We start from the raw sequence: 15,272 nt of genomic DNA on the forward strand, positions 1-15,272 counted from the left end.
TTTTGGTGTGGGGGGTATATCTTCAATTCCCCCTTTTTGTTTAAGTAAATAGGATTTGAGCGTGCGGTTCGCGCGTTCCACAATCCCTTGACCCTGTGGGTTGTAGGGAAGGCCAGTGATATGTTTTATCCCCATGTGATGACAAAATTGAGCAAATTTTGTAGAGGTATAGGCTGGGCCATTGTCTGTTTTCAGAATCTGTGGTAACCCCCATGCGCTCCAAGCCTCAAGGCAGTGCTGGATGACATGGGAAGCTTTCTCTCCTGACAATGGGGAGGCAAAGATGACTCCTGAACAAGTATCCACGGATACATGTACATATTTCAGTTTCCCAAAAGACGAAATATGCGTCACATCCATTTGCCAAACTTGTAAAGGCCTAATACCTCTGGGGTTGATCCCAACATGAGGTGTGGGAAGGAAGCTGCAGCAATGTTGGCAGCTAAGGACAATGTTCCTAGCTTCGGCCCTGGTTATGCTAAACTGCTTGTGCAGTGTTTCGGCAGTGACATGAAATTGTGTATGGAATTTTGAAGCTGTGGTGATAGAGTCTAGCAGGGGAAAAGCTATATTTCTGGTTGCGAGGTCTGCCAGGTGGTTGCCTTGGGTCATAGGCCCGGGAAGGCCTGAATGTGCTCTGATATGAGTTATATACAAAGGAGATTGCCTATGAAGTAGTGCTGATTGTATCTGTTTGAACAAAGTGGCTACTGGGCTGGACGCTTTGATTAGCCCGGCCACTTCTAGAGATTTGACTGCATTAACTACATAACAGGAGTCAGACACAATATTTAAAGGTTCAGGAAAGATTTGTAGGACCTCTAAGACTATGCGACATTCCACTATTTGTGGAGTGTCAGGCGTGTAGCCTTTTGTCACAACTTTGCCATCATGGACATAGGCACCTGTGCCTGTCTTAGACCCGTCCGTGTAAACTGTTTTTCCATGAGGCAGCGGGGTTAGGCTAGTGACCCGAGGAAATACTAGGAGATGATTTTTGGCGAAGTTGATGAGGGGATGTTTAGGGAAATGATTATCAAAGGTTCCTGAGAAACTGTAAGCAAGTATGGCCCAATCATCGTTCATAGCACATAATACTTGTATCTGTTCTACGCTGTAAGGGGTTATAATTTTAGCTGGAGCCTCTCCAAAATGTGTCATGGAGGTTTTTACTCCTCTCAAAGCAAGTTTGGCCACGGCTGCCGGATAGTACTCTATTGTCCTAGCCTGAGAGGCTTGGGGATGGATCCAGATCAGTGGGCCGTGCTGCCATAAAACTGGTGTTGGCAGCTCCGGGGTGGGAAGCACACACAACTCAAAGGGTTCATTTGATTGCACTCTATTTAATTGTGCTGTCATCAAAGCCTGTTCTACTTTGCGAATGGCTTGTAATGCCTCAGGTGTGAGGGAGCGCGGTGACGTTAGTTGTGGGTCTCCTTCTAGGGTTTTAAATAGTGGAGTCAATTCAGTGGTGGGTATCTTTAAGTATGGGCGCAACCAATTAATATCCCCTAGGAGTTTTTGGAAGTCATTCAAATTTCGCAATTGATTATGTCTTATCTCAAGCTTTTGGGGGCAAATTACATCTGTGTAAATGGTTGCTCCTAGGAATTTGCTAACACTAGATTTTTGGACCTTCTCGCTTGCTATATTCAGTCTCCAATTTTCTAGGGATCTAGTGAGATCTATATATGCTTCTTCTATTTCCGCTGGTTGTGGGGAGCAAAGAAGGATGTCATCCATGTAATGGATGATCTTTAGCGTGGGATAGGTCTTACGAATTGGGTCTAGCGCTCGCTGAACGTACAGTTGACATATGGTGGGGCTATTTGCCATTCCTTGAGGGAGGACCTTCCACTGAAATCTGGCATCGGGTTGTTCATGGTTAATAGCTGGCAAAGTAAAAGCAAATCTTTCCCTGTCCTTGGAGCTTAGAGGTATAGAAAAGAAACAATCTTTAATATCTATTATGAGCACTTTCCATTCTTTGGGTAAGGCAGAGAGGAGTGGCAGTCCCCGTTGTACGGGTCCAAGCATTCTCATTTGAGCATTTACTGCTCTCAGATCATGAAGCAACCTCCATGATCCTGACTTTTTCCTGATTACAAATATGGGTGTGTTCCATGGGGACACAGAGGGTTCTAGGTGTCCCACTTGGAGCTGCTCTTGCACTAAGCAATGAGCTGCTTCTAATTTTTCAGAGGATAGGGGCCACTGAGGAACCCATACGGCCTCCTCTGTGAGCCAAGGTATGGGCATGGCATCTTCAATGGCCCCTATGAAAAACCCAGGCCGTGACGGTCATTCTTTACTTTGGGCAGGATGGGCTCTATGTGTCCCTGTTGGTGTTTCCCCAGCCCCTTGCCAGGGATGTATCCCATGTCCATCATCATGCCTTGGGCGGGGGTGGAGTATTCATTAATGAGTTTGAGGCCTAAGTCTCTCATGACATCTCTCCCCCATAAATTGACCAGTAGAGGGAGTACATAAGGGGTGACTGTACCCTCTTGTCCTTCAGGGGCTCGCCATTTCAATGGTTTGGCACTAATTGAAGGGCTTGACTCATATCCTAAACCTTGTAATGAATGTGAGGATTGGGTCACAGGCCACTTGGAGGGCCACCAGGTTGCAGAGATAATACTTTTATCTGCTCCAGTGTCTAGGATTCCCTCAAAGCTCTTTCCCTCTATTTGAAGAGTTAATTTTGGTCTGTCTGCTAAATCTAATACTATGAAGGCTGAATCTCAGTCAGAGGAGCCGAAGCCCCTTTCTCCCCTCTCCGTGTTGGTAGCAGGATAATTGGCGTGGAGACTAGGTAAAACTAAGAGCTGGGCTATGCGGTCTCCCGGGGATATAGGATAGATTCCTCTGGGAGCCGAACACATGATTTTTACCTGTCCTTCATAATCTTGATCTATAACTCCGGGATGAACTACCAGGCCTTTCAATGCAGCAGAAGAGCGCCCTAGGAGTAACCCAATGGTATTTGGTGGTAGTGGGCCTTTAAAGTCTGAAGGGATAGGCTGAACTCCCATCTGTGGAGTCAACACTATTCTGGTGGTGGCACGGATGTCCAATCCTGCGGAACCTGAAGTGGCTCTCCTTGGGGGGCCTGGTTGTTCCCGAATGACACTTGCGTGCTGGTTGCCCCATATATTTGCGGGCCCTGGTGACGGGGGCCCCTCTGGGCGTTTTTTGGCAGTTCTAAGGGTTTCCCTTCTATATCTTTAATAGACCGGCACTCATTGGCCCAATGCCTGCCTTTCTTACACTTAGGGCACAACCCAGGGGTCTTTTGGGTTGTTTGTTCTGAAGCTGGGCTCCTACACTCTCTCTTTATATGTCCTAATTTCCCGCATTGAAAGCATTTGATACTTCTGTTAGTGATCCTGGCTTGTTTGTGGCTCTGTAATATGGCCGCGGCTAGGCCCGCATTGGTGAGTGGCCCTCCTATTTCTCTACAGGCTTTCAACCAGGCATGTATCCCTTTTTGTTTCCAGGGTGTTATCGCCTGTCTGCATTCCTTGGTACATTGTTCAAATACTAATTGCTCCACTAGGGGCATTGCTTGTTCCTGATCTCCAAATATTCTGCCTGCGGCCTCCATCATACGAGCGACAAAGTCAGAGAATGGCTCGCTCAGCCCCTGAATAATTTTTGTCAAATTGCCTGATACTTCTCCTTTGTTGGTGAGGGCTTTCCATGCCTTGGCGGCGCACGTGTTTATTTGTGCATATACCTGTAAGGGGAAGGCGGTCTGGTTGGCTACCCACTGTCCTTGGCCCGTCAGCATATCATATGACCACGCAGGCTGTCCTTCGGCCGCTTTTGCGCGTGCCTGGGTCATGCTGATATCATGCCACAATGCCTTCCATTCTATGTATTGCCCCATACTAGAAAGGCATGCCTTAGTTACATATTGCCAGTCTGTGGGTGTCATGGCTGTCTCTGTTAATCTCTCAACTTGTGCTATGGTATAGTTAGCACTGACTCCATAAGCCCGAACGGATTCTGCTAACTCCTTAACTTGTTTATGGCTCAGGGGCTGGTGAGAGCGTACGCCATTATCCTCAAATACAGGAAACATTTGTCTAATTGCCTGAAGAGTATCTGGGTGGCAAAAGGAGAGTGCGCCACTCACGTAAGGTGGCGGGGCAACGGGCGTCGGGGGACATCCTGCTTTCATTTTTTCCTTGGTCCGCTTTTCAACTTTGCTGGTTCCCTTACTTCTGCACTCTGCGGTTTTATTCTCTTCCCCTTCCTCTGCGGACGTTAATTCCTCCTCAGATTCCCTATTGGAGAGTTGGAGGTCCCTCAACTCTTTCCAGGGGTATTTACTATTTTCTCCGAGGCGATCATCACTCGCTTCTCGGGGCTCTTTCGCTTTTGCCCTAGGCGGGCTTTCTCCCTCACTCTGAGGTTTCTTTACCTTCGTTTTTGTGGCCTTTTTTCGGCCGCGCGCGCTCTCTGTTTCCCGTTCCGTTTCTGACATGCTCTCTTGGATATCTGTCAATGCTCTCTGACCTTCTTTTATTACCTTTTCACATCTCTCATCTTGCAGAGAAGCTCTAATCAGTTTCCAGAGGGGCCTGGTGCCTCCCCTCAGGCTACCCTCCTCCTCCTCTCTATCAAGATCTTTCCCCAGTTTGTCCCAGCTCGGGATTGAGAGGGACCCTGAACAAATGAACCAGGGGGCCACACGGTCTATCTCCTTCACAAAAGATCCTAAGACTTTGCTGGAGACCTTCAAGTTTCGCTCTTTGAAAGCTGTCTGCAGCGCTGTGACTAATGACGGTGCATTCCCCATGGTGCCTCCTTATTTACAGAGAACCATCAACCATCATCCTAAAAAGCAGGGGCCTCTCGGAACTTACCCCTCCGGGCTTTCTTCTGACCTGCAGTTCTGAATCCTCTCCAGATGTCTGAAGGGTCCTCCCTGTGCCGGTGATGTTCTGGTTCCCGGGATTCGGCACCACTTGTCGCGTGCCCTGTCCTCGCCGGCAAGAACAGCATGCAACAACAGCAGGATTCTTCTGCAGAAAGCTTTATTCTTCAGCTCTTTGTGAAACAAATGAGTTGGGCAGGACCCAGAGGGGAAGGAGAGGCTTGCTTATATAGTTCTCATGCTCTGACCTGGTTGGTGCGGCTCCATATGCCTTATTAGCATAACCATTTGGTGGGTCTCATTGGTCCTTATGCCAAGGCGCAATTAGCATGTAGTTTAGTGGTGTGGGATGATTTGTCATTAGGAAGTTCGGGGCCTTCCGGCTGCCCTGCACTGGGCGCTATTTTCTGAGCGCGGCTGCCAACAGACACCATCTTGGCAGACTGGAGAGAGAAGGTATACTAGCTTTGAAAAAGCAAACTGCCATCTTGTGAACCATCTATGGAGAGAGCCACATGGTGAGAACCTAGTGGTTGCCTGTAGAGCCAAGCAGCGTCCTGGCTGATAACTAATGAGAATATGGGGGCCTCAGTCATACAGCCACAAAAGGAAATAGATTATACGCATATCCTGAATAAGCTAGGAAGTAGATTCTTCCTGAGAACCTCCATATGAGAATGCAGCTCTGCTTACATCTTGACCTCAGTCTGGTGAGACCCCAAGTAGAGGACCTGGCTGAACTTCTGACCTCCAGATGTGGTGAGATGGTAAAAGAGTGCTCTTTATGTTCCTGAGTCTGTGGTCACTTGCTATGCAGCATTACAAATCAAATGCATTCCTCTGTGACTTAGCCTTTTAGTAGTTTCTTTGCCACTTCCCAGTTTTAGCCACATTGGCATCTTTGCTTTCTGTTTGAATATGGGGACTGTTCACTGTAAGGCCTTTGAACATCTGCTTCTCCTGCCTGAAACAGTCTTCCCCCAGTAAAGACGTACAGATCACTTCCTTACTTTCTTTAGCTGTTTGTTCAAGTGGCATCGTGTTAGAGAGGCCTTTCCCAGCCACTGATTATAAAGTAGCAGCCCAACCCAGCACTCATTTACCTTCATACCCTACTTAACTTTTCTACATAACATTTTCTACATTCTTATCATATCCTGATGTATTATTTATTTGTTTACCATGAGAACTCAAGCTCCATGAAGGCAGGGATTTTTATTTTGGTCTCTGTTGTATTCTTGTGCATGGAATAGTGCTTAAAACATAGTAGGTGCTTAATAAATGCTTGTGGATGAATTACTATTTTCTGTTATTTTGACCTTATTTTTATATTTCTCTGGAAATTATAATTTTGGAAATTCTTTTTTTGGTTAAAAATATTGCTGTAGTCAAGAAGAATGAGGAAAAAATATTTTAAAAACCACAAGATTTTTAAATTTAGTAACAGAAGGATTTAAAACAAATCCAAATCCAATTAAGCATAAAAATAAAGGCACTAGAATTGCTTGGTTTCAGAGTGTATGCCTCATTTTGCAATCCAAAGCTTAGTGAATTTCTTACTACACAGGTTTGAAATATATTGTACCCCAAAATTATGTTCATACACTATAATTTTGACCTTTAAATGCTAGCTTTTAGAAAATATATCTTTGTAGTATTTCCCACTATTAAAGGTCTGACATAAAACCCCAAAACACAGACAAAAACTCAAATAAAATAAATATTATTCAAAATTTCAATATTAAATATTGACCCATCACTAGTACTTAATGTTAATTCTTTAATAATTGAGTCCTCTAATTGTCCATGCCTGTTGTTTTTGGAATGCTTTCAAAATGTCTTAGAATATTTTTGATTGGCTTTGTGACATTTACAGTTTCTGCTGTAGGGCCAAGTCCATTTTTAGTTAAGAAAAGAAAATTTTGCTTAGCTATCTATCAGTATTGTTTTTACCTGGTCTTAAAAATGTGTATAGCTTTTGATTTTAAAAAATATCTTCATTAAGTCAGGTTTCCCCAGCAGTCTATGTATCATCTCCTATAATACCCTTCTTGCTGCTATTCTGTTATTCTCCCAATAGTCTCTACTTAATGTGTATAGTGCTATTTTCCTTTCAGTCTTTTTCATTCTCTTACACAAAGTAATAAAATTCAAACAAACAGATATAATTAACTAAATCAACCCAACAAAAAGCCTTAGCAGTAGTTTCTGTTTTGTAGGACTAAATATGAGCAGTTTTAGACAGTAGGTGGCCAGTTGGTTTTTCCCATGAACAGGGGTCACTGACTTTGGAAATTTATCTCACCTCCTGCATGAGCATTTCCATCTCCAATCTCTGATGAAATGCTCTCCCTTGTTCAAGTGGAAAATTATCCTCTCACATATGGCATTTCTGTGTCAACATATATTTTGAGAGCATACAGTATAGGATAAATTGACAATTGACTGCCATTGCAAACAAATGTTGCCAGAAATTAAAAGACTTGGTTCACATGTGAGAGGATAACCTTTTAATAATTTGGTTTCTGAATTCCCAGATGAAATGGCTGCTTCTGTTTGTTATTAATTATCAGAAAAAATACCCAAGTCCTTTCCCATTTATTTTATTTCGTAAATTTACAAAAGAATGGACTTTTTTATTGTTGCACAGTTCTATCCATGAATTTTAACACATATATAGATTCATGTAACCACCACCACAATCAGGATATAGAACTGTTCTGTCACCACAGAGAAACTCTCTCCTGTTGCCCCTTAGATTCATGTCTCCACCCACATCAACCCCTGGAGCCACAGTCTGTGCTCTCTATCACCATAGCTGCTTGTTTTTGAGAAAGTCATGTCAATTGAAACATAGAGTATATCACCTTTTGAGCTGGTTTTATTCACTTAGTCTAGTGCCTTTAAAATCCATCCAAGTTGTGTGTGTCAATAGGTTTTTTAAATTGCTGAGTAGTATTCTACAGGATGGTTGTAACACAGTTTGTTTAACCATTCACATTAAAGGATATTTTGGTTATTTCCAGTTTGGAGTGATTATGAATGGAGCTATTAAAATAGTGATATGTAGGTTTTTCTGTGACCCAATGTTTTCATTTTCTAGTGTAAATGCCTGGGATTAGAATTTCTGGGTCTTAGAGTAAGTCTGTACTGAACTTGCCATGCTTTTCTTCCCACCAGCAGTATATGAGAGTTTCAGTTGCTCTGCATGTTCCCCAGCCATTTTAAAGTGTATAGTGACATCTCAAAGTGCTTTTAATTTTCATTTCCCTAATGACCAATGATGTCAAGCAGTTTTCCATGGACTACTTTGCTATCTGTATATCCTCTTTTAAGACACATAGTTTTAACTTTGCCCATTCATTAATTAAGTTGTTAATTTTCTTGCTGTTTAGTTTTGAGGGCTGTTTATGTGTTTTGGACACAAGTTCTTTTTCAGCTATATGACTTGCAAATATTTTCTTCTAATCTGAAGCTTGTCTTTTCATTTGTGTGATAAAACCTTTCACAGAGAAAAAAGTCAATTTAGATGAAGTTTGATTCATTAGTATTTTTTTCTTTTTTAGATCATGCTTCTGGTGTTATATTTAGAACACTATGAACCCAGTTTACAAAGATTTTTCTCCTGTTTTCTTTCTAAAGTTTTGTATTTTTATGTTTTACACTTAAATCTGCAAACCATTTTACTTTTATTTCAGTCATGAAGTTTGAGCACAGTTTCACTATTTTTTTGCCCCAAATGAAAGTCTAATTGTTCCAATACTGTTTGTTGAAAGAACTACTGTTTTTCCATTTAACTGACTTTAACTTTGTCAAAAAATAATTGGCCATATTGCCTCTGTTTTCTGTTCCATGTATCAATATTTGTCCTCCCACCAATTCCACATAGTTTCAGTTACTGAAGATTTAGAGTATGTCTTAAAATTAGTAGATGAAATTTCACCATTTTTGCTCTTCTTTCTCAAAATTACTTTGGGCATTCTATTTTCTTTTCCTTATAATTTTTTTGAAACAGCTTATCTATATCTACAAAAAAAACTTGTTGGGGTTTTGATTGGTATTGTATTAATCTATAGATCAACTTAGGGGAAACTAATATCTTTATAAAGTTGTCCTCCAAAACATGAACACAGTATGTCTCACCATTTATTTAGAACTTTGGTTTATTCTGTATCGTTTGCAGTTTTCAGCATATAGATCCTCCACATTTTTGTTAGATTTGTGTTGTTTTGGATCAACACTAAATATTTTAAAAATTTTCAGTTTCTAATGTTTCATGCTAGGTGTTTGTGTGTCATCTTGTGGCCTGTGAAACCCTGTACAGAAGTTACAATATCACTTCTGTTCTCAAAACTTTTCTAGTCTATTTAGACTTTCCTTCATGTTTGTCAGCCAGGTGACAATTGGGGTCAGGGGGTTGGTCTAGTCCATAGATTATTTCTCCAAGTCTCTGATATTCTGTCTAGATCCATGCATGCACAGCTTGGGATGAGCCCAGGCATTTGTCAACACTAAGAAGTGTGATTTCACTTGTTTGTGGAATATAAAACAAAACAAAACAAAATTAATAAATTAGCAGTAGACTCATAAATTCTGAGAAGTGACTGGTGGATAGTAACCACAGTACTTGGGGTAAGGTTTAATAATATGCACGATTGTTGGACTGCTGTGTTGTATACTTGAAACCAATATAAGACTGTATATCAGTGATATTTCAATTAAAACTTTTTTCAAAAAAAAAAAGAAATCTCTTCCCTGAGTTCCCTCCTTTTCACACTCTCCCCGCACGTTCCTGTTTCCTGTTTACCCATTTTGATTCTCCAAAGAGAGGATTTTATTTTCTTCTCTCTGCCATGCAACTGTATCTTCTTATGGAACAAAGAGTCCAAAGAACAGAGAAAGATAAAAAGTAAAGGCATTCACCCCACGCTCATGGGTTCTCAGCTCCAGTCAGAACCTTCCCCTGCCTCATAGTTTTAGGCTCCTGCAGTTCTTCTTGCTGAGATTATTGTTGCTGCCACCACTGGATAACTTAGGGCCTGGGACACAAAAGAGAAGAAAAGAGAAAATGGATTTCTCTATTCTTCTGAGTGTCAGAAGACCTCTTTCCTGTTCTTTGAACCAGAACTAGAGGGTTTCTCTTGGCGCTGTCTTATCTGCACACCTTTGGGCTGGGGCTGTGTAGTGCTTGGATTGGGAGAGGGGGGAAAATGGTGAATTCACTGCTGAGTTTAAAACTTTGAAATTCTGTTCTTCCCCAGTATTCCTGGTGCTGTTTACATTGGGTCCTCAAATAGCTAGCTGCTCTGTGTATTCTGTCCAGGTTCTACAGATATAGTCAGTGGTCACAAGAGGGTAGAGTGTGCTTACTCCCATCTGGCCTGCAACATTTTGTCTACCAATAGGAAGATCATGGTGTCTTATTAATTTTAATGTAATTTTGGTTGCCTGTGAATCCTGGCAAGGACATTAACACGATGCCAATCTTGTTTTCTCACTTTGCTAACAGGATATTTCTTACATTCAAGACATAGTTTATACATTATATTTAGCATTGATTCAACAAGTTTCCAAATATAACTTAGTATATATATTTTTAATAGAGTCATGAAGAAAGATGTGTTTTAGCTTATCTGTATTGGGGGAATTACTCCTATTTGGATAGTACTGTTTTTAGCAATAAAGAGGAATCTACAAGCCAATTAGTTGAAAAACTGATAGTCAACATAATTACGATAAACTCTGGAAGCTTTGCGCCCCAGACTAAGTAACTATAGTACTCATTACCATACACTAAAGCATTTTTATATTTAGACCTAAGATCTTTTATTTTTGGACATATAAATCTTATGACATAAGTAGGATGGTTTGCTGTCTCCCTATTTTATAGCTGGGAAATCTTTATAGAGGCTGAGTTACCTGCTCATGGTCACATAGCTTTTACTATAAAGAACCAACACATAGCCAATAATTTTGTTACTCAGAGTTCACTGAACTTTCCACTAAGCCATACTCCATTATTTAATGGTATGTGATGATGTGGATTAGTTTGAACCAAAAATCCTGGGTTGTCCATAACCTTTGCTGAGGTCTGATATAAGATCTTGAAAGATAAGCTATACTTCAGGCTCTCTCTGTAAGTATTAGGCAATGTCTAAGGATTTTTAACAGAGGAAAGAACATAAAATAGTAATAGCAGGGCTTTAAGAAGGAAACCTGACATGTGTAAATTGGAAAAGAAAGATACTGGAAGACAGGAAATAGGTTGGTTCTTCAAGGGTATAGTGAGAGGTGATGAAACTAATTGGGATGTTGTCACTGGGAAGGGACATGTGTAAAACACATTACAGAGGAATAACCAGGGGGGCTTAGTAACTTACTGGAAGGTAGAGGGATGGCACAGGTAGAGATGGACTATTCTGTGGTTTTGGTCTTCAGCAAATGATATGCTACTGATGTGAGTTGAGGTTTGAGGAAAGGAAGAGGTAGGTTTCAAACTTAAAGAATGTAAAATGGTATCAGGGCAAAAAGAATTTGGAGTTCTAGACCAGGAATTCAGGACAGAACTGGAAATACAGAATTATAGTAGCTCCTCAGAAACGGGGTAGTTGAATCCCATAATAATGGCTGGAATGCTGACGGTGAGCTCAGGATGGGAAGTGAAGAGAAAACCCAGGACTAAACTCAAAGGTGTGTAAGTAATGATGTCAACTACTGAAAAGCTTTACTTGAGTATTGCTTTGTAAGTATTATATGGCTTCTGACATTTGTAAATTGCAGCCAGAACAGAGGTGTGTTCATTTATACATTCTTAAATTGAACCTGACTTCTGCAGATCCTAAGTGAGTCTAGCATTTGGCAGGTAACTGTTCACCAGAAACCTTCTCAGGGTGTACTCACTCCCTCACTATCTCCGTTTGTTTGCTTATGACCTTTTTTATTTTCCCTGCTGGGTGAGATTTTCACCTCCCAGTTACATGTATAGATGGGTTAAATGCAAACAATGTCTCAGAAGCTGATGTTCCCTGTGCATCACACCAGGACTACTTTATATTCACAAAAACTGGCAGCACTAATGATGGTTTTACCCCAGATGTTTACAGAGCCATTTGTTCATTTGTAACTCTGTGGCATTCCCAAGTGGAGGAGTTATTTGCATGTTGCTGTTTAACATTTCTAGATTTTTTTTTCCCTCTCTACTAAGGATGGTACAGTAAGTGGTCAGGAAGTTTAGAGGAGGAGTGTCATTAAATTGCTCTTTGTTAGAAAACCATTTTACATCCCCCTTTCTTCAATCTTCTAAATATGTTTGTTTGTTTCAGCATGTGAGATTGAATACTTCATTAAGAAGCATTAGGGGAGTTATTTTAAAGGCAGATTTTTAAAGACCCTTAATCACTCATGTATTATGCATGCTAAAAATCTAAGTGCGAAGGGAGTGTAGGTTTGTGGTGCTGAAATTTTCCCCTTCTTTGTCTTCCATCTTGTAGTCATGGTTGAATATTAAGTATACAGGAGTCCCCCCTTATCTGCAGGGGATATGTTCCAAGACCCCCAGCAGGTGCCTGAAGTCACGAATAGTACTGAACCCTGTATATGCTATCCTTCTTTCTGTACATGCATACTTATGATAAAGTTTATTTCATATATTAGACACAGTCAAAACTTAACAACAATAACTAATAGTAAAAGAATAATTATAACAATATACTGTAATACAAGTTATATGAAAGGGGTCTCTCTCTCTTAAAATATTGTATTGTATGCATCCTTCTTTGATGATGGGAGATGATAACATGTCTGTGATGACATGAAGTGAGGTGAATGACAGTACTGTGACATAATGTCAGGCTGCTGCCAGACTATGGTTAACCATGGGTTATGAGTAGTGTCAGTGAGAGCTCTTATTAAATGCTTTATTTAACTATCAGGTACTGAAGAATTGTATAGGGATATGTCACATCATGGCTTGTGACAAGTTATTATGTCATTTTCAAGTGGAAAATAGTATAATGAATTATTTTAAACCACCCCAGAATTGGAGCTAATATAGTTTTTCACAAAATTACAGATTTTGGTGTTATCTGTACATACATCTTCTTTGTAATGAACATGTTTTTATATTAATTTGAAGTTATTGAGTCAATATTATAATTTCCACTGATTTAAAAATCACCAAGAAACATTTTAGTTCACATTTTAGTAAGACATCTTAAAACCCTCTTTAGCAAATAAATGACTTTTCTTTCATGTACATCATCTTTATTTTATCACATTGTGGCAGTAGCTATGTATATGTCAGCAGAATTTTCCTACTTCAGTTTCCTTAACAGCATAATTCAAAAGATGTGTTTTAATTTGTACTTGCCATGATCTTATAACATAATTGGGTTTCCTTTTTGCTTAGCTTATTCATTATTTTAATTAACATTTTGGTAAATTACTTACACTAATTTTCCTATTCTTCTTTTCAGACACCTTTAATAATAAAACAGTGACATTTAGAAGGAATTGGTTGAAAGAAAGCACCATTTGTATTGAGATTAAAATTAAAAACAAATTTCAGAAAATAACATGACCAAATAAAGAAAAGGAAGTATCACATGACTAATATTACACCATTAGGCTTAGAAGTTATGACAACACATATTTATGGGGTTGGCTGACTACCTGTTTTCAAAATAAGGTTCAAGGGAAAAATGTTATTACATGTCACAGTGTTTCCATGGTACAATGGCACCATTTATTCTGTATATTTTCTTGCCCAGCAAATTAGAGAATCTAAAAGGTTGCTAGTTGTCAGTTTTATTTTTAGCCTTTATTATGATTGTCTACTATAAGATCAGTCTGATGAAAAAAACCTCAACATTATCCTCATCATTAAATAGAGAAGAATTGTTCAATGACCAACAGACTTGGAGAGAGAAACCTGGTTTCCTTGCTTTATCACTTCATTACTTTGGATGAGACTTCCATCGCTTTCACTGTTTTTTTATCCAAAAAAGTGGTGGATTGTACCAGATGATCTCTGTGGTTAAATTTTGCTCTGCACATGCCTTAACTTTCTTATGTTTGCTGAGAGAGAATCTTCTTTACCTAGTCTCTTAGAAATAAAAATGGTGTTAGGGAAAAGGCACAAAATCAGATTTTGTAGCCAATGGTCCATTCATAGAAGAATATAGAGATGTTTATACTCTTTTCTATTTTATTCAGCTCTAGTTTCTATAATGGCTGTGCACAATATCCGTGTAACTGGTACAGAGGAGCCATGGCTTATGCTGGTGTAGAGATATGGAGTCACCAAACAGGGCACAAATCCATGACATTTATGGTTAGACCTGAGAATCTGAAGGAGGTTTCCCTGACAATCCCTGTGCTTTCTTCACAAATCCATGGTTAATTTTCTTTTGAAATCGAAACCAGCCCCAACACAACTAATGTATTTTGGTGTGTTTTAAACAGATTTTAAAAATTAAAACCAATGAAGGTAAAGAGCAACGTTAGTGGTTTTCAGAAACAAATATGTTTGAACAGCTTAAGGAGAGCGAAGGTTCTTACCTTTCCATTTCCCTTTTTTGGTTGCAGAACATCAGATGGTGGCAAAGTTGTCGGCACCATAGAAGTTAGTGTCGTGAAGATGGGGGAGATTAAGGATGGGGAAGCCAGCCACATCATGACAGATGTGCCAGAACAAAAGGTAGGGTCTCAGCCAGTGCATCACACAAATCAAATCATAAATAATCAGTTTTGCCAAATGTCTGAATCACCATCACCTCTGGGGGGTATGAAATCTCATTATTCAAAAGCTAAATGAGAAATCAGTTTTGGAATTGAAGTGCCCTCTAAGTGGGCTTCATTCTCTGAACCAGAGGGCCTATTTTCATCAACTGTGCAAAAGCCATGTGCCATTCAGAAACAGCTTCCTCTTCACTGCTGGCTCCTCTGTTGATGCTGCCTCTTCTCATTTGGAGCAAAAGTATTGATCAGTGTCACATTCTGCTATAATTAACCCTACATGAGATGCATAGCGGATGCTGAGAGGAATCACTTGTCTAAAAGTAACCACTTGTCTACTCTCAAAACCCTCTTTGGAAAGAGATGCAATTTGAATTTAGATTTTATTTTGATGTGAAGGAAGGCAGATTTAATGACTCTGTGCCTTCTGAAATCGCAGTGAGAAAAGCAGGAAAGAATATACAGTGGAGGGACAACTCTGGAAAAGGGACAATGGCATCCGGAGGCAAAGCCCAGGACAAAGCCCCATTGCCTATCAATATGTGTCCAGGATTTTTACTTTCTTTCAACTTTATTTTCTCTGAGAAAGAGAAACCTAATAGAAGTATTAGCCTGTATTCCTTTCTTAAATATTCAATTACCCATTTTATTG

The 15,272-nt window shown here is 40.1% G+C and overlaps 1 protein-coding gene across 11 annotated transcripts in view; it reads left to right on the forward strand.

The window, feature by feature from the left end:
- The window catches only part of INPP4B (inositol polyphosphate-4-phosphatase type II B), a 910,826-nt gene that overhangs the window by 639,059 nt on the left and 256,495 nt on the right, over positions 1-15,272 (forward strand). For all 11 annotated transcript variants that reach the window (XR_012131555.1, XM_073237008.1, XM_036996729.2 and 8 more), the window contains one exon: positions 14,471-14,582. Coding sequence is in view for 10 of the 11 variants with exons in the window: in XM_073237008.1 (XP_073093109.1) it covers positions 14,471-14,582 (112 nt within the window). In the remaining variant the exon portion in view is untranslated. The remainder of the gene's footprint in view (positions 1-14,470; positions 14,583-15,272) is intronic.

Source organism: Manis javanica, chromosome 5, assembly GCF_040802235.1.
Source record: "Manis javanica isolate MJ-LG chromosome 5, MJ_LKY, whole genome shotgun sequence".
Taxonomy (NCBI): Eukaryota; Metazoa; Chordata; class Mammalia; order Pholidota; family Manidae; genus Manis; species Manis javanica.